Here is a 19,875-nt window from a genome sequence, read left to right as displayed (position 1 = left end):
AGTCCCATGTAGATCGCATGACAATAACCCAACAGGGATGCAACCCAGGCATGTACCACCATAGCCAGATCTGACTTCTCCAGCTGCTGAAAGGCCCAGGAGAACCAACAGGAACACACTCCCCCACCCAATTCTCTGTGTAGGTCATCCACTAAGGTGACCAAAGCTGTCTCTGTCCCATAACCAGGCCTGAAACCAGACTGAAATCATAGAATCATAGAGTTTGAAGAGACCTCATGGGCCATCCAGTATAACTCCCTGCCAAGAAGAAGGGTAAATAATGATAACTTGTAATAATAACAAGTTGCTTACCTGTAACTGTATTTCTTCCAAGTGTTAGTCTGTGAAATTCACACAAATGAGGTTATCTGCGCAGCCTTTTGGAACCTTCTAGCATTTTAAAATGGAAACATTTTGGCAGAGGCCCCACCCACTCTCCCCTTGTACTATAAATGCTCAAGCGTGGGCCTTCGCCTCAGTTCCACAGCCGCAAGCAGAGCTATGACACGTAGGCATGAACACTGTGGGGAGGACGGGTGGGGACGTGTGAATTTCACAGACTAACACTCGAAGAAACACAGTTACAGGTAAGCAACTTGTTATTCTTCTTTGTGTAGTCTGTGAAATGCACACAAATGGGTGACTAACAAGCTACTAACCTTAGGTGGAGGGTCATGCCACGGATGAGAAAAGCATCGCCCTGCCGAAGGCTGCATCTTTCCTCGCCAGTGCATCCAGCCTGTAGTGGGTGGCGAACGTCAGTGGCGTAGCCCAAATGGCTGCCCGGCAGATGTCATCTATAGGAACTCCCTTGAGAATGGCTGTAGACGTTGACACTACCTTGGTCGAATGTACTGACACCTGAGGGGGAAGCTCCTTTTTGGCCATTTGGTAAGACAGTTTGATCATTGCCACAATCCACGATGCCAGCCGCTGAGGGGATACCGGAGGCCCAGGGTGTCTTTCCGATACTTGAGGAATAACCTCACAGACTTTCTATGCGGGGCAGTCCTTTGCGTATAGAAAGCTAAAGCCCTCTGGACATCCAACGAATGTAGTTGTAGCTCAAGTGGTGAAACAGGGTTCTGAAAGAAAGCTGTTAGGGAAATGTCCTGAGACAAATGAAACCGGGACACCAGCTTAGGTAGAAATGCGATATCCGAGTGGAGTACAACTTTTTCCTTGTGGAAACGCAGGTAAGGGGGATCCACGCAAAGAGCACAGAGTTCACTCACCTGCCTGGTTGATGATATCGCCACAAGGAAGGCTGTCTTCCAGGACAGATGGGAAATATTGCAAGTCGCCATGGGCTCAAAGGGCGGCCTTGACAGTTGGGAGAGGACCAGCTCCAAGCTCCAGGCCAGCGGAGGAGGCATCAATGGCGGGTGTAAATTTGCGTAGCCTTTTAGGAATAGCCGAATCAGCGAATCATAGAAGCAGGACAGGCCCCCCTTCTGTCTCCTATGCCAGAAGATGGCTGCAAGGTAACATTTTAAGGAGGAGAGGGAGAGTCCCTTGTCAAAGAGGCGAACTAAGAAATCCAGAACTAAGGAGGTGGGGGCCGTAAAGGGATCAACCGTGGATGGTTTAGGAAATTCCACAAATCTGGACCACTTATAATCGTAGGGCTTCCTTGTGGCCAGCTTCTGTGCTGCCCCAATAATCTGTTGTACTGCGGTGGACAGCTGTCCTGGGGCCAAATCCTCCATGCCGTGAGAAGAAGAGATCATAGGTCTGGATGGTGGACCCTGCCCTCCCTGATCAACAATATGTCGGGGCTGAGACGGAGGTGAATGTATTCTCCTCCCGAGACCTCCAGGAGTGGGGCGAACCAATGTTGGTGCGGCCACCAAGGGGTGACCAGGATACAGTCCGCTCTGTCCGCAATTATTTTGGCCACCACTCTGGATATGAGGGGAATCAGAGGAAATGCGTATACAAGGCCGTGTTCCTTATGCACCCTGGAACCATTCAGGGGTGAAGCCTAGCGCAAAACATGCTGCATTTCTTGTTTTCTGGCAACGCAAATAGGTCTAGTAGGGGCTGGCCCCAACGCTGAGTGAGAAGGACGAATTCACTGCAGTGAAGTTGCCACTCGTGATTTGACCCCGGAGCCCTGCTGAGGGCGTTGGCAAGGGAGTTTTCTTCCCCGGGAAGGTGAACTGCCGTGAGCTGGATCCATCTCCGGATACACCATTCCCAGATCTCTAGCATCAGACAGAGGAGGTTGCATAAATGGGTTCCTCCCTGCTTGTTCACATAGAACTTGACCGTGCTGTTGTCCGTCAACAGCTGGATCATTTGGCCGGAGACCACAGTCTTGAATGCTCGAAGGGTCTTCTCTATGGTCTGAGGTGGTCTGAGGTGAGGGGGGTCGAACATCCGGAGAAACCAGCACTGAAGGGGGTGCATTCGAAATCTTGTGAAGGGAGTGCCGGCAGTTGTGGAGGCCATATGGCCCAAGAGGGACTGAAAAGCTAGTGCCGGGGCGTAATGCTTGGCACACACAACATTTATGATGGATCTGATAACACGGAAACGGTCCTCTGGAAGGAAGGCTTTCTCTTCGACCAAATCGATGGTGGTACTGATGTAATGGATACGCTGGGTTGGGACCAAGTTGGACTTCTCAAAGTTGATCATGAAACCTAAGTCCTGCAAAAGCAACAACGAAAAGGAGATGTTACTCTGTAGGCGGGTTCTTGACCGTGAGCACAAGAGCCAGTCAACAACGTAGGGGTAGGTGGTAATCCCCTTGCGGCGGAGGTACACCGCCACCATTGCCATACATTTCATGAAAACGCGAGGCGCTGTGGCGAGGCCGAACAGGAGAACATTGAATAAAAAGAAGGCAACTAAGGAATCTTCGATGGTCCTTCCTTATAGAAATATGGAAGTAGGCATCTCGTAGATCAATCGTCGCAAACCAAGTCCCCGGCCACAGCAGGGGGAGGATGGCAGAGAGAGTGACCATATGAAATTTGCAGGGCCTTATGAAATAATTCACACCCCTTAGATCCAATACTGGGTGGAGACTGCTGTTGTGCTTGTCAACAAGGAAGTATCTCGAAAAGAAACAGTGTCTCGCCTCGGACGGACAGCGCCTGGAGATGGCTCCTTTGTCAAGAAGGGTTGCAATTTCTTCACACAGTTGGTGGGAAGGAGCTGTGACCTTCAACTCACCCACAGGAGGGTAGGATTGAAATTCGATGGAGTAGCCATTTTCAACAATGCTCAGGATCCAAGAGTCCATGGTGATTCTCCTCCATGTGTCCAAAAATGGGCGAGGCGGCTCAGAAAAGCCCCGTGGGATGAAAGTGATACAAAGGCATTGTGGGCAAGAACTGTATTCAAACAAGAACTAGACTCAACAGAGTCAACAGAGTAAACATTAACTGACAACAGTGATGGATCCTGTGAGGAGCCCGTTGACCTGCTTCTAGTGCGGCACTTCTGACAGTCTCCCTGCTTACCTCCCCCACGCTGCTGACCCCTGAGGGGCAGGGAGGGTTTTCTGCTTGAAGAAGATGAAGGCCGAGGATGTTGATGCACCTTAAACGATGGGGAGCTAAATCTCCGGTGATGAAACTGGTACCGGGCTGGCCAATAAGGTCTTGGTGCTGGGAGAGATACGGAGAGAAACCGTATTTATATGCTGTCTGGCACATCTTTTGTGTATGTTCCAGCTGTGTGACAGTCTCTGAATTAAAGAGGCCGGACTCATCCATGGGTAGATCTATGACGACCCGTGCCGATTGAGAGAGGCCTGAATCCCTCAGCCATGCATGGTGTCTCAAGGCCACTGCAGTCGCAAGCAAGTTCCCTGAAGCATCAGCTGTGTGCTTAGCCAGTTCTTTCTGAAAGGTGGCCAGCAGAAAGGCCTCTTTGTGAAAGGCCTTAGCCAAGGTTTGATCACCAGCCGGGAGAAGGTCCAGGTAGGGGGCAATCTTACCCCATAGGTAGCTCTGATAGCCTGCCATGTAGGCCCCATAGTGTGCCATCCTCGAAGAGCGACAAGCTAAGGCATACACTTTTTTTTCCCATGGTCTCTAATTTTTTCCCCTCTTTATCTGAAGGGGTTGATTGGGATCTTTGTGATGGCTTAGGTTGGCTAACATCAACGACAATGGAGTTTGGTTTAGCCTGCTTTGCAAGCCAAGGGGCAGAGGATAGATTGACCTTATACAGGCTTCTGCTCTCTTAGGCGTTGCTGGCACCGATGCAGGGGCCATGCCTTCGGCTTTACTAAGCTGAAGTAAAAAGGGTAGGGAGGGCAGCAAGGTTGCAGGAGGATCATGTTGCTGTGAGGAGGGAAACATGGGGTCTTCAACCACTTTTGCCGGCTGAGGAATGGACAACTGTAAGGCGTGAGTGAACCTAATTATGAGGGCTGAGAAACCCCTAAACTCCTCCAGTGGCAAAGACTCACTATCCAGCTGGGTTTTGGCGGCCGCAGGAAGGGCCTCTTCAGGGTCCAATGACACTGAGGCATTATCGCCCACCGCCTCCGGGGCCAAGTGGATCCGAACGGCTGCGCAGGCGCAGAAGATAACCCCATTTGTGTGTATTTCACAGACTACACAAAGAAGAATAACTTCGTAAAATAATTCCTTGTACCCCAACAACCCCCACCCTCTGTTTTCTCCTTGCAACATATTAGACATTTGTAAAGATGCAACTAACCAGTAACAAACCTATTGTCCCCAATTGTTTCTTTTTCCTTTGCTTCCCCCCCACCCCCCAGTCCCCACTCTCCTAGTAAATATTTAATAAAAATTATTTGGGGAAAAAAGATAATCTGCTTCATCCAGGAACCCCTGGTGTTGAGAGGTCTCTTGTGTGACTCTATGGTCAACCTCCTCCAGCCATGCTGGAGGACCAAAATATTTCTAAAGAGAATACATCTCTAGGTCCTCCTATGCAATTGTATGGTCAGATTCTGGTGGAAGTTGACCACAGTGTTGTGCTGTAAGATCTAGAAAGTTCTAGAAAGGTGTTTTGAAGTTTTTAAAAAAACAGCCATTTCTTTATCCATAGTTTTTCACTTCCACTGAGATCCTGTGTCTCTGGACCCAGTGAATGTGGAAGACTGACTGTGTAATTGATTACAGCAAAGTTGTTTGTTTCTCTTCTCCATTTCTTACCAATGCTAAGGTCTGCCCAGGCATCACTGTGAATGAAACATCATTCAGGACTTCTTTCCTGTGAAGAGGGTACAAAAGGGAAGAGTCATGTTTCAAACCTTTTACTATTTTGCAAAACCTCCTACATCTCCCGTACCTTCTACAGATCACTTTCAAATGCCATAATCTCATTAAAAATTTATTTTAATACATGCACACACAGAGAGATGCACAAAAATGCACATTCCTCTACTCCACACCTGTCCTGTCTCCAGCCTACTTCCCCCCCCCCCCCCATGCAAACTGAATATATGGATAATAATAAGTAAAGGTGCTCTGTGGAAGATCTTTAAAAAGAAATCATGTATGTATAAAGTGGAGGAGTGCCTTATGGGTGCATTGTCATTTATGGATCCTGAAATTTTATTTGCTCTTGAGCAGAGCGGAGCCAAGAAATGCGAACTTAGATAAATACTTTTTCTGGGTTGCAACTCCCAAAATTCTGGAAATTGTAATACAAAAAAGTCTCATTTCTAAGCTCTGTAAAAATATTTATGTTTAGTAATCTTTTGCACACTAGGCAAAATTTCACTGGAGCACTTTACCATGGTGCAACATGCTTCATGTCTGTGGCCTCATACTCACTCCCCCCCCCCCCCCCCCCAGCAGTCCTTCCTTTGGTAAAGCTCCTCAGGACCTGCTCTCCAGGCTACCTTTCAACTTCTCCCAATCCTTTCCCAGCCCCACATTTCCAGACCCATGATATACATCTCCTTTCGCCTTACCCTTCCACGTAGGCAAAATGAACGTTTTCAAACTCCACACGTCCTGCCAGGAACCGAAGATCCCTGGCACCAGGTTCATCCTTCACCTAGAAATTAACGTATTTGTGATATTGTGCGCAGCCAGGGACAATCTGATCTAAGCAGCTGTACTTATAAAAGAAGACGATGACTGTGGCTAGGAAAGTGACTTTGGGATACTTGATTATCAGAATTATCAGGATTGGGTGTATAAATACTCAGCACTTGATGTGAAGGACTACTGTCCATTTTCTGTGTAGTCAATCCCAGGCATCTCCCCTTAGACTGGACTGATAGCTGAATCTTATTCTGACAATGAGCCAGTATCCCACGAGGGCAGCAGGGATGAGATGAAAAGCAGATTGCTTATTCTCAAGCTAGCTGATGTTTTGGACCAAGCATTTCTCCCCACCCACCACCACCACCATTTTTCAGGGACTGGTACCCTATTATTATATTCACATAGTTGCCTGGAAACTCAACAGGGACTAGATGCTGATGACTAGCAGGCTAGTACCAGCCCACGGTCCACCACTTTGACTAGCATTGTAATCTTCACAATGAAGCAGCTGCCTCAACTTGTCCAATAACAGGGCTGGCCCTGTTCCAGAGGCACACTTCAGGAATTTTCTGAAGTAAGTCATCATTGCATAAATCACCATCCTCTCTAGTAGTCTTGTAATCAAAGAACTGACTAGAACATGAAGGATACACTTGTCTATCATATATAGAATCCTCTAATCCAGAGTTTCTCAAACTGTGCTCATCCAGGTATTTCAGACTTCAGGTCCACAATTCCCAACAGCTGGTAAACTGGCTGGGATTTCTGGGAGCTGAAGTCCAAAACACCTGGAGGAGCACAGTTTGAGAAACACTGCTCTAATCCTTTTAAAGAGATTACTATAATAGTGGGATAGAAGAATAGCAACACTGCTGATCCACTGCAGTACAGAGAGAGTCTCAACATACCTCCTGTTCCTCATCGAAGAGATCAAACATGTTCTCCATGTCAACAAATGAAGATTGGATCATTCTAAAACGGAGAAACCAAACTTTCAATGCATCATTTGCAAGCAAAACAGGGAGGGAGGAATACAGGACTATCTCATTCCCCTTCTGGTAACAAGGAAAAATAAGGGAGCAGGACAGCCCTGGATTCACTTCCTTAAATGCAGTGATCAGTTAGACCCCTGACATAAAAGCAACTCACAGTGTACCTCATTTCCATCACTAGTAAATATTCCTAAACTGTCAACACATATTCACGATATGAACAATCAAAGGAATGAGAGGTGCAAAGGCAGCCCAAATTCTTAGATAGAAGGGTAACATCCCTCCATGGATGCAATGCTAGAGTTGGAGTTCTATTTTCCAAGTCCAAGCTTAGCTTTCTAGAATTGAGGAAGCCTTAGGGAGTAATCCTAAGGGCAGAGGTCCACAACAGACTGATCACTTTGATCTTAGAGGCTCAGGTTTATCCAAATCCCCGCCAGGATCTTGCTGACAGGAAAAGAGCAAAAATTTGGGCTGTTTCACACTCCAATACTAACTGTCCATAAATACTCATTTTTTCCTTAGTCTATAATATTTTAACCTCAAACAGGAATCTCATATTTCATAATTGTATTCTGTTTGTTCAAGTCATAACATCAGTCTCTGTATAAAGACAGTTGGAACATGGTTAAGAGTCCCTTGAATGAAACTGCAGTCCTATCCACCTCCGCATTCTGCTTCCCATAGCATCCAATCAAATGCCCAACTGCAAAATTCACAAGAAGGATAAAATTGTAGTAACGTTTTGGTTGCACTTTCTAAAATTCAACATCAATAGTCTGAAAGAAAAATATAAGCATCTTGGCTAACAACTAGAGATAGCTCCATCCTCCATTAATTAGTCCAATCTCTTTTTCAAGCATTTCACTCAGTTCTCATTGGAGCCCTGCATGGAGTTTTCCCATTACAGACAATCCCAAATCTAGAAGGGTACAGAAATTGACATTCTGTTGGTCAGTCTGTTGCCAAGTAATGCCACCTTATTTTTCCAATCATTACAATCAGTGGTTCTCAACCTGTGAGTCCCCAGGTGTTTTGGCCTACAACTCCCAGAAATCCCAGCTAGATTACCTGCTGTTAAGATTTCTGGGAGTTGAAAGTCAAAACATCTGGGGACCCACAGGTTGAGAACCACTGACTTGCATAGAACCACTGACTTGCAGAATTTCACCCACACACTCTTATTTCTATCAGCCAAATAAGTGACCAACAAACATAACAAAATAATATTAACAAAAGGTTACCTGTAATAAGTACCAAAAAAGTTCAGAGGCACATATAACTGAATGATGTATGTGCCAAAGAGAACATAATCACCGACCTGGGGGGAACAGAAAGGCAGATTAGAGCCAAAGCAATTATCTTACCTTGCAATGGAGGATAGAAGTACTTTGATTCCTTTTCCTTGTAAGTCTGAGCAAAAGGTAAGCTGCTTTACCCCACAAGCTGAGGAGCTACTACAGCCCAAATCCTATCTCACCACAATTGGCTACTATCCACAAGCAGAAAGCAGACACTGTTGGCAATTAGCCTATATACTCATGTACAAGTCTAGAAATTTTAGTCAAAGATCCAGCCTGAAAAACCTGTGTTGACTTATCCAAGGGTCAATCCAAGGGTACAGGCAATCTCTGGGTTATGAACAAGATAGGTTCTGTAGGTTTGTTCTTAAGATGAATTTGTATGTAAGTTGGAACAGGTACATTTTAAGTGTAACTACAACCAAAAGGTTTTGGATAGAAAAAGGAAGGATTAACACTCCTGCAATGACTGTTTTGCTGTCTATGCCCCTGTTCAGAGGATTTCATCTCACTTTCTGTCCCTGTGACAATTGAATTTTGAAATTTTGGAGTTGTCATGGAAACAAAGATTGGTGATAAAGCTTCAGTGGAAACACCTTTTTCCCATGGGAATTCAGGAGTGAATTCCACTTCCTAAAGGTAGATTTCCTCTCACTTCCTGTTGTCTCACCCCCTCCCCCATTTGTAACTAGGTCAGATGCAAGTTGGATGTTTGTAACTCGGGCTACTGTACCTTAAGTTGTACCAAAAAAGGAACTGTCCCTTGCTTTGAGTACAGTGGTGAAAAGGAAGAGCTTAGTCCATCCATCCCAGAGAACCTAAAAGAAGCGCCTACCCCTTCTTCTTTCTCTGCTGTTGCACACTTCTGGCTCTTGAATGCTTGGGTGTGGAAATAGCAGCAGTCAAAGGTGGAGTGGCCCCTTGAGGTGTTATCGGTGCTTTTCTCCTCTCCTCAAAATGACCCTTGATTCATCCATAGGTCATATTAAAATCCATAATTTTGACCCCCAAACCTGCTCTTGGCTTATACGTAAAATAAACGTATACATGAGTATATACAGTAGTTCAAACTTATGCTGTGATTCCAACACTAGTCACCTCCAACCAGAATGTCTGGTCAGGGATGATAGGATCTATACTGCAAAGAACAAGTGGATGGCCACAATTTCTCCACCCTTCCCATAGGAAAAATAAGATATCCCAAGATCACTAGTCAATCCAAGGAGACAGAGGATGTTGGGAAAAGAGGCGAATTACTTCCTGGAATCTCATATACTCTGTGAAGTCAGACATAGACCAAGTGAGTAAAACAGAGAAACAAATTTGCCTTACAACAATGTTTATCGAGAATCTCGATTTACTAGTGAATAGTGTGCCTTAATAAAAATATTATCTTTGGCACTCAGCCCTGCTAATTATTATCAATTTCATTTAATCTAGGGATAAAATACCCTCTTCTCCACATGTACAATTATATCCGTCCTTTACCAGCAACCTCGGGTTGTTTTTTTTATCTCCTATTGTGTCCTATCATTAGGACTGCACTCCATATGGGAATGTGTGTTTCACATCTGGAAAATAAACCCCAAAACATGCTGGTCTCTTTCTTCTGATGTTGGTGGAAACTAGCTCCCATTTGGTGTGGTTCCCCCTCCACCACCACCCTTAGATCTCTTAATTGGTGACAAACCTTTTCCAGCCCGGACTCTTGCTTGCAATTGCTTTTGTTCTCAACTAGAGGTCTAATTCACCAATCTGTTTTTATTTTAATCTTTACTCTCAGCTGCCCATTTTCTCAGCATGAGTTGAGTGGTAGCTTTGGTCTCTATTCGGCACTGAATTCAGCAAATACTAATTAGCCTTCACAAAGTCTTTTCAGAAACTGCAAAAGCTTTTAGGGCCCCTCGTTCCTTCCCAGCTTGGCCATATTCTGCAACTTTTCCACATGGGTCCTGTGTAGCAAGTCCTCCCACCTTCTCCGTTGGATCAGACCAGAGAGAAATGTGGGGCCAAACAGATGTTTATAGCAAGCCCATAATTAGGACACAGCCATCAAAGTTCCATCTCGCATCTCAAACACTAGTATTGAAAGACCCAAAAGTGGTTCTGCCATTCCTTCCTCTAAAATATAGCCTCAATCAACTGATGTTTGTTGGCAGTCTCCAATCCAAGTATTAACCAACGATGACCTTGCTTAAGTTCAAGATCACAGAAAAATCATAGAATCATAAAGCTGGAAGAAACCACAAGGGTAATCCAGTCCACCCCCTGCCATGTAAGAAAACAAATCAAAGCATTCCTGTCAGATGGCCATCAACCTCTGTGTAGAAAGCTCCAGAGAAGGAGCATATTCCACTGTTAAACAGCTCTTGCCATTGGGAAGTTCTTCTAAATGTTTAGGTGGAATTTCTTTTCCTTCCATTTGAATCCATTGCTCCATTGTGTCCTAGTCTACAAAGCAGCAGAACACAAGTGTTCACCCTCCTCAATGAGACAACCTTTCAAATATGTAAACATGGCTATCCTGGTCTCTCTTAATCTTCTCTTCTCCAAGGAAAAGATAACTGAGCAACTTGCCACTCAGACAGGTTCTGGTGCCTTTAGGTCAGGTGTTTCAGAAGTAATACTTCTGATACGAGATATTATATATTACCATCCAGTCTAATAGCCATTAATGCTCCTAATTTCAATTAATTGATGTAGCTAACCATTCCAATTGATGTGGCAACAATGGTTCTCTGGGTTAAGTTTTTTTTTGTAGTCAGATAACTAAACCACTGAAATATCTAACTTAATATAGGGGAGGGACCAGAACATGGGAAAGTTACTTCTTTGGACTACAGCTTCCATTTCTACCCTAATCAGAATGGCTAACAGGCATGCTAATGGGGATGGGGAGAATAGGGTTGTCAGTCAAAAAGTGTTCAGTCATTGGCAGACTTACATGAAGTTTCCTCTTGATTACATAAGAAGCGCACAGTAGGGATCCAGCTAGCAGACCTAAACCGATCACCAGATTCTGTGTCTGGTTCAACAGTGCCAGCGATGCGTTGACTTTCCATTCTGAGCTCTGATAGGAGGAAAAGAAATTAGATCCCTCTGGCATATCCCAGAATTGTTCTGCATAGCCAACAGATCTCCTGCCCCTCTAATTTCCACACACAGGAACCTCCCATACCCAATGGCAAGACAATTGAGATAAACCAGGAAAAAGAAAGATAGAAATAAATACAACAACATAATACTTGCTATCCACAACCTCAAGCCCTCCATAGAACCACATGTGTAAAATGGCTCTTCTACTTTTGGGCAAGAGATAATCTAGGCCAACTTTCCCAACCTGCCCCCTCCAGATGTATTGGAATACAGCTCCATCAAGCTGGGGACACTGGGAGCTGTAGTCCAACAAATCTGGAAGGAACTTGCAAAGGGTTCTAAAATTCTAATGTTCTTACTATTTTATTTTTATTTTTTAAAATGTGAACCAGCCCAGCCTCTACCAAAACCTAAAACCTCATCAAGGGCTTGCTTTGTTCTGGCTGTGAGTATCAAAGGTAGCATTTGAATAGCTGATACTTCTCACTACCATATTGAAACGCGTTTCCTGACAAATGGCTTCTCTAGAGTCCTAATTTGCCCTTCCATGGCATTCATATGTACTAAAGCCAGGAAAAGTTACTCTTTTGTAGTACAGTTTTCACAATCCCATACTCAACACTGCCAGTGGCCATGCTAGCTGGGAGATTCTGGGAGATCAGGTCAAAATAGTAACTTTCCAGGCTCTAATTCTGATGGTCTTTCACATGAACCAAGATCATTTTTCTTTCCAAGCTGTATTCTACAAGTGTTTCTGTGTGTGCATGCACCCATGCACCCACACCTGAGTACAGCAGTAGAACTGGTGAGGGAGGAACAAGGGAAAATGAGGGCATAAAGAAGAAACCCACCCAAGAAAACACAAAGGACATGGAAGATACATCTTCCATTGCCTTGTCTTAATCCTTTTATACCTGGTACTTCAAAATGGCATCATTGAAGCGGGAAGCCTCATAGTTCTCAGCATTGTAATATTTCACCTGCAAGAAACCATATAGGAGGGATCAGCCAGTGTCTGATTGGAACAGCTAGCCACCTAACATCCCTCCACCAAACAGAGATCTCCACCCAAACAGAGGCCTCAGATTTAGTTCTCCACCTAAACAAAAATGAGGAATTGGAACTATTTTGGGCACTGTGAGGAGTGGGATTACCCTGCTATTCCCAATGTGTGAGGTTATGAGTACCGTCTCAAAGTTGAGAAGCGAGTCAACAGCACGAGACTTGGCCTCATTGTCACGAATATTCATGTCACGGCGGTACTTCGTGCGCCACTCAGTCATTATAATGGTCAAAGCTATGACGAAAGAGAGGACCCAAATTACTACAACAAGAACACAGAGAAATACCAGAAATCCTTTTATTGCTTTCCACTCTCAGACAAAACCAGGAGTGTGTCTAAATTCCAGAAAGAAGGTAAACTTTTCCAAATTTTGCTTCCTAAGATGTTTAGCCTTTGAAGTCAATTACTGAATGTTTCCAGTCTTTATGAAGAGAGCTTAAAAGCATGAAGACCCACTGATATATGGATAACAGTGTTCAGGTTCAGAGCTAGAAATGTTGAGTTAGAGAGTCCAGCATGCAAAATGAAAAACAGGTCAGGTGTGGTACTTTTACATAAAAATTAAATAGGCTCCTCATAACCCACCTGGAAAGAAATATGTCTGCACAATGGGCAAATACGCTTTCTCAAAGAGTGGTCTGTCCTTGCTCAGAGGAGACAAGGGAAAGGTTTGGGATGGCTGGGTATGCATCCTCCTCACATGCCAAACTGGATCTGAAATTCATGCCTGGCTGATATACTGCATCCATTCTATTACTACTAAAAGATTACTACATGCAAAGCTAAGCAGAGTTGAGCCTGGCTAGTACTTGGACTGGAGACTACCAGAGAATTACAGGGATCTCCATGAAAAACCATGAAAATATCCGGCCTAAAACCCTGGAAAGAAATTGCTAGTTGGAGATGACAATATTTGGCCTGATGCACCAATTATATAGCGCAACTTCTTGGCTGTGACTCATCTAAGTCACATAGATTTCAATGAAACTCAAGCAAGTTCACCAAAGGTTCGACTAGCCCTAGGCAAGTTAAGTATATTTATATGGATTTGTTTGCTTTGCACAATTTTCCTATGTTTATCATATAATGGATGTGGATGCATGCAGATCTCAGTTTGGCTGTGAATCCCCTTGTTCTACAGGGTCTGAGAGGAGTTGAAAGTGCACTATGGAGTTCTCTCTTGAGGGTGGCTAATTGATAATGGGACTCTCTCCCCACCCATCATATTATCTCCCCATCCACCTCAAGCACTCACCAAGGTACAGGGTCATGCAGATGAAGATGATGAGGCCAAACCAGGCACTGAAGGTGGTAGTGAAATATACAATAGCAATGATGATATCAGCCACTGTGGGCAAGATGCTGAAGACGATGTAGCTGCAGGTGGGAGAGTCAAATCTCATGATATGCAAAATCCCACCACCACTAAACCCTTCTCATTCTTCCACCACCCTCCCTGCAAATCAATAGGAATCTCTGAATCAGACTCAGTTTTTTTACTGCAACTCCCCAAATTTGCCAAGATGTGGAGAATTCCAGTCCAGAAAAAAGAGCAACCTTTTCCACATTCTGTCAAATGCTATGAAGTTCTCTTTGAACCAACAAGTTCGTGTACCTGAGCAGATTGTTAATGCTGCTGGTGCCTCTGTCCACACTGCGCAACACCTCGCCCGTCTTGCGCTCCAAATGCCATCGAAGGGACAGGCAATGGAGATGCCTGAGTAGATGCACCTGGACTTCACGGCTTGTGAATTGTTGCACACGGATCCAGAGGAAACTGCGCGTGTTGCTGATGAAACCAGTGGCACCTATGAAAAGAAGGTGTGTACACATATATGTTTGTGGGCCCCCACTAGCTTGATGGAAGTTGCAGTCCAACAACTTCTGGAAGGACCCAGTATTCCCACTCATGCTCTTGAGCATTGAATCTCCCTGAAAGCCTTCAGAATTCTCAGAGCATGGACTGAGTCTGCTCTGAATATTACGGACCAGTTTTTCAGAGGTCTTCCCAGATGTGAGTTGAGAATAGATTGGATCTCTAGTGACAAATATGTTCTGTCAAGTAGACTGGGGGCTCCAAGGTATTGGTTAATAAATTAAGGAAAAAAGAAAACCCCAATCACACGTGGATCTAGTTTCAAAGAGATTGAGCCACAAAATGCTTAAAATGCCAGTTTGGTGGGGGTGGGGGGGGGGGGGGGTGGGGAATGAAGGGAAGAAAATGGCAGGAGTGCAGCACTGAATTGCTGAATGCCTAATAGTGGATAGCATCCTGAAGAAACAGTATTAGATTTCACCCCTACTCTCCCATGTGAAGGATATTATAAGCTTTTGAGGACTCTGACACATTTGAAGCTATGGGAGGCTGGGATGAGGGGGGAGGTGTGAGGGCAGGGGATTGGATTTGTTAGTGTTAGAGAAAATGTGTTTCCTCTGGAACTCATTAATTCCTCTCCATGGTTCCTTTCAACTGCATAGGGGACAAAGCCCTTAACAGCTTAAAGTTTCCTACAATGAAAGGAAGGGCAAAAGAAGGCCAGGGGGAGTCCACCAAGGAAAACCCTTGATCCTAATTCCTGCCCACCTGGCAGCTGTGCTGAATAGGATGGAAAGACAGGAATAGCACAATTCAGATTCAAAGTAATGGATCAGCTTTATAATCACCGGGCAGCAGGCAACATGACAGGCTAATTGTGCTACAGATATGGAGGCTCAGGGCTAGATAGGCAGGAAGTTAGTAATCTAGCTCTATAGCTCAACAGTCCTGTACCCTTTGTGATCACTTTTAGCCTCTCAAATTGTATCAAAGCTACCTACCAATGGCCATTTTGTTGCCCAGTAATAGTGCCCAAAACATATTTCTTGAGTTGGCTCACTTCATCTTCTGTAGAGGCAAATCTAGCTACAGCTATGTTTCCTTTGGCCAACAGCACTTAACATGTCAGTTTTTCCAGACAGAGAAAGGTGGGAAGCAGAGCAAGAGGTCCAGATTAGAGGAGTGTCCTGCTTTTTTCAGTAGACAATAAAGTAGGAAGTAGAAAGAAAGCCTAATCAAGGTGGTGTAGGTAGGCATCAACTACTACAAATCAGCTTTGGACAAACCAACAGTGCTCCAGACAAAGTGAACTCACCAACACCTCCTCCCTGGAGAAACTTGAGGGCTGTATAGATGCAGATCGTCTGAAGCAGGATATGCCAGCCAGAGTCTTGGGTGAGCTCATTCACTGGAAGATGGGAGACAAGAGTTAGTCCAAAAGCCTCTGGGTTTTCCTAGGTCTCTTTAGTTTAACCTGGCCTACTTATACTTCAAATGTCTTTTCAGTACCCTTTATGTCACTGATCAATCTTGATGTTTCTTTATAGTTCTCTCCCATGGGAATTGTAGTAAGCATCCAGCTACCTGGATAAGGCTCCTGTCCTGTCTATCTCAGTACCCAAGATGACAAGGACCCAGCGGAATTTTTTTTTAAATAATAGCAGAAGAGACTACATAGCACATCCAAAATACCACTAACAAAAGAAAGGATGTGATCAGTCAACACAAGACATACCATAACAACAGGCCAAATATGTGACAAGGTAACATCAGAAAATTGTTATTTGTTTATGCATGCAATTTCTACTTTTCTAATCATAAAATCCAATCTAAGTGGTGTATAATAATAAAGCAACAAAATACTGAGAATAAAAACATATATAAATAAACACACACACACAATGGGCGCTGTGAGGTTTGGTTCCAAAACACCCCATGGAGACCAAAATCTATGGATGTTCAAGTGCAATTATATACAAAGATATAGTAAAACAGTATCCCTTAAAGAATACGGTTAAATCAAGGTTTGCTTTTTGGATTTTTTTTTTAATTCAAGATGTGGATGGTTGAGTCCATGGATGCAGTCGTCTTCAATACAGAAGACCAACTGTGTAGATGTGTGTATATGTGTGTGTGTGTGTGCATATGGATATATATACCCCACACACACATATGCATACATGCGCACACACAACTCCCCCACAAACAAGAACAAAGAAAATGCCTGAAAAAGTATTGAGACAGTATGACTCCTATATAATAATTGGAGGGGAGATATTCAGTTTCCACAGAAATGGAAAAAAACTTGTTTCTGCACACTGCCAAAAGACAATCAGCTTGCCATAATATCACAAGCACCCTCACATTACCTTAAGAGACTTTGGTGGGTATTGGGAGAAGGTGGTATTCAAACACAAAGGTAAGCATTGAAAAGTGACCTTCCTTTCTGTTGACTTGTTTGCTGGATAGCAACTGGCTGAGAGATGTTTTTTTTTCACACCCTTCCCCCAAGTCTACTCAGTTCCCAGTTCACAGCCTTCCCACCCCGAGTGAAACAGCTGAATAAGCCACCAACACAAATTGGAATGCCAGCGTTGCATGGATTCTCACCCTGTGGGCAACAAAGGCAAATGTTTAAGCCCAAATTGTCTGATGTGGCCTCTTTGAAAGCATCAACAAGACTAGGCAGAAGTTTAGGACATAATAGTTCAAGGCCCTCTGCCATGTTAAAAGCAGCTTGTGAGTCTGGACTTTCATGTTGCTTCCAGCACAATGCCCCCCACTGAAATACCCCAGATGGCATGGAAGGGTTCTCTGAAATAGACTGTGCTAACACAGTGCAAAATAAATACGACAGTTACACCATAAGGCTGAGTGAGGAGACTCTGGTAGAGATGCTCTGAAGCAGGGGACACAGATAGTAAGTTGTTAAGAGCACTCTTTGGGGACTAATATGTACTTCCTAAACTGTTATTCTGCCCTCAGTTGCAACTTCCCACATCTGAAATAATATTTAAAGTTTGATCAGCTTGCATACATGGAAGGAAAGGGATTTTGTTCTTTGCCTCAGACAACACAATATGCTGGGCCTATCATGCATAAAGCTCTTGGACCAGATCTTTGTAGCACCAAGGACTTCATTAGAGATGGAATCAACATATTCAGGATTCAGTTCCGGGTTCCTCTCTTCCAACATGCCGTCTGCTCCAGTCCCATCCTTTCCCTCTCAGACGTGAGCTCCTGATGGGGCGAATCTGTCTGGGGAGGGAAAGGGGCTGCTATAGTTCAGGAGTGGGGATGAGGTATCCTTGTGAGTCAGCCCTCTCAGTAAGCAGTGTGAGTGAACTACCTCTGATGACAGGCACTTGGGTCTGCTCCTGTTTCTAAGAAGTCTCTGGCTGTTCCTCTTTGTTGAGGGATAGATGTCTGTTCTAACCCAACTAAATTAATCGAGTACAAGAAAAGCAGGGTGGTGGTGAACACCATTTTATTATCAAATTATTCCTCATTTGAGTTGCTGTGAGTCTTTCGGGCTGTATGGCCATACTCCAGAAGCTTTTTCTCCTGATGTTTCACCCACATCTGTGGCAGGCATCCTCAGAGGTTGTGAGGTATGTTGGAAACTAGGCAAGTGGGATTTATATATCTGGGTAAGGTTCAGGGTGGGAGAAAGAACTCTTGTCCGTTGGAGGCAGGTGTGGATGTTGTAATTAACCCCCCACTAAAATACTTTTTACAACATTTTAAAACAGTCTCAAATACCAACTCAAAACAGTTAAAATAGACCAGTTTTAAACATTAAAAACCATGTAGAACAGCACTGCTTCAGCTGCCCTCCATCACCACTATCTTAAGAGATGCAGCCAACCTAATGTCCTTTGTTAGGGAGTTTTACTGTCAGGATGCTGCTACAGATAAAGCCCAGTGATATGTGAATCTAACTTCATGAAATGTTGGGACATCAGACAGAATTACCTCTGAGAATCTAAAATTTGGGGCAGGCTCATATGGAAGGAAGAGGTGTTTCAGAATCTGTCTGGGGAGAGAAAAGGGCTGCTATAGTTCAGGAGTGAGGAAGACGTACCCTTGTGAGCCAACCCTGTCCTATTCCTCATTTATCCAAAATGCTTGAAAGTAGAACTGCTTTGGATTTTAGATTTTTGGAGATTCTGGAATTCCTGTATTTGTGCAGACAAGTATATTGAATACTGTATATTGAATATATTTATGTTTCATATATATCTTATACACATATCCTGGAGGCAAGCAATATTTTACAGTAATTTTCTGCATGAAACAAAGTTTGTGTACATCCAATTCGCAGAAAGCAAAGATATCACTATCTCAGTCACCCATGTGACAATTCTGGAGTATTCCAGATTTCAGAACTGTGGATAAGGGATGCTCAACCTGTACATATCCACATTTGTTGTTGCTCAAGGTCACCTACCGTGTTTCCCGAAAATAAGTGTCTTATATTAATTTTTGCTCCAAAAGATGCACTAGGTCTTATTTTCAGAGGATGTCTTAGTTTTCCATGAGGAAGAATTCACATTAATTGTTGAATTAAAAAATGAACATTTATTATGTACTGTACAGTAGTTGCCATCACAAACCAACATAACCAAACAAACTGAATCTTATCAAGGATTTCTTGTTACTGCCATTATTTCCATGTACAACAATCTATAGTACGTACATTTACCGATCCTGCATGCTCTGGTGTTCTGTTTGGCAGGCATGCTTCCAAAAAAAAAACTTTGCTAGGTCTTCCTTTCGGGGGAGGCCTTATATTTAGCAATTCAGCAAAACCTCTACTAGGTCTTATTTTCTGGGGATGTCTTATTTTTGGGGAAACAGGGTAGTGAGTTTCCATGGCAAAACAGGAAATCAAACTCTGCTCTCTAAAGTCAGTACAATATGCAAACCTCTACACCAGTGGTTCTCAACCTGTGGGTCCCCCGATGTTTTGGCCTTTATCTCCCAGAAATCCTAACAGCTGGTAAACTGACTGAGATTTCTGGAAGTTGTAGACCACAACATCTGGGGACCCACAGGTTGAGAACCACTGCCCTACACTATTCTGATGGTCACACAAATATAGAGAAATAAGAAAAATATCCTGCCTTCCTCCTGGCATTGGGAGATAGGAAGTAGGTAGACAGACAGAATTGTTGGTATTATATTAACATTATTTTAGTAATCCAAATGCAACTGTTAGTCACAGCCACAGGAATCCCATAGGATTTACTGTTGACTTACCATACAGTATTTGATTCAATGGGGCTGCTCTAGTTCAGACCAACAGTTGGAGTTAAGACTTAATTTTTATGAACATTGTCCTTGGAGCCCTTGGACAAAGGATGGCTTATACATACATGGTTTTTGTATACCAACTATTTATTTACCAGCTGCCAATAGGCATTCTAGTATAAAACCTCCTTACTGAAGGGCAGAGTTTGCTCCCTCTAAGTAGGGCTTTCCTCTGCATGTCTCCCTATCTCTCAGGGGTGATGGGCTGTTGCTGTTTTTTTTGTCTTTTGGGGGTTCTTTTCTCCCTTCTCTCCCCCCCCCCCACCCCCTTGCATACCTCTGTACTGCTCCTACCACAGAGCCCCTC

At 44.0% G+C, this 19,875-nt stretch overlaps 1 protein-coding gene across 3 annotated transcripts in view; it reads right to left on the bottom strand.

Moving 5' to 3' along the window:
- The window catches only part of abcb6 (ATP binding cassette subfamily B member 6 (LAN blood group)), a 52,792-nt gene that overhangs the window by 10,618 nt on the left and 22,299 nt on the right, over positions 1–19,875 (bottom strand). For all 3 annotated transcript variants that reach the window (XM_062967278.1, XM_062967279.1, XM_062967280.1), the window contains 10 exons: positions 15,571–15,663; positions 14,055–14,247; positions 13,695–13,816; positions 12,564–12,673; positions 12,291–12,356; positions 11,225–11,350; positions 8,224–8,300; positions 6,896–6,959; positions 5,909–5,994; positions 5,145–5,202 (listed from right to left, as the gene is read on the bottom strand). In XM_062967278.1, coding sequence (XP_062823348.1) covers positions 5,145–5,202; positions 5,909–5,994; positions 6,896–6,959; positions 8,224–8,300; positions 11,225–11,350; positions 12,291–12,356; positions 12,564–12,673; positions 13,695–13,816; positions 14,055–14,247; positions 15,571–15,663 — 995 coding nt within the window. The remainder of the gene's footprint in view (positions 1–5,144; positions 5,203–5,908; positions 5,995–6,895; positions 6,960–8,223; positions 8,301–11,224; positions 11,351–12,290; positions 12,357–12,563; positions 12,674–13,694; positions 13,817–14,054; positions 14,248–15,570; positions 15,664–19,875) is intronic.

This window comes from Anolis carolinensis, chromosome 1 (assembly GCF_035594765.1).
Source record: "Anolis carolinensis isolate JA03-04 chromosome 1, rAnoCar3.1.pri, whole genome shotgun sequence".
Lineage (NCBI taxonomy): Eukaryota > Metazoa > Chordata > Lepidosauria > Squamata > Dactyloidae > Anolis > Anolis carolinensis.
This window is presented reverse-complemented; position numbering and strand designations above follow the sequence as displayed.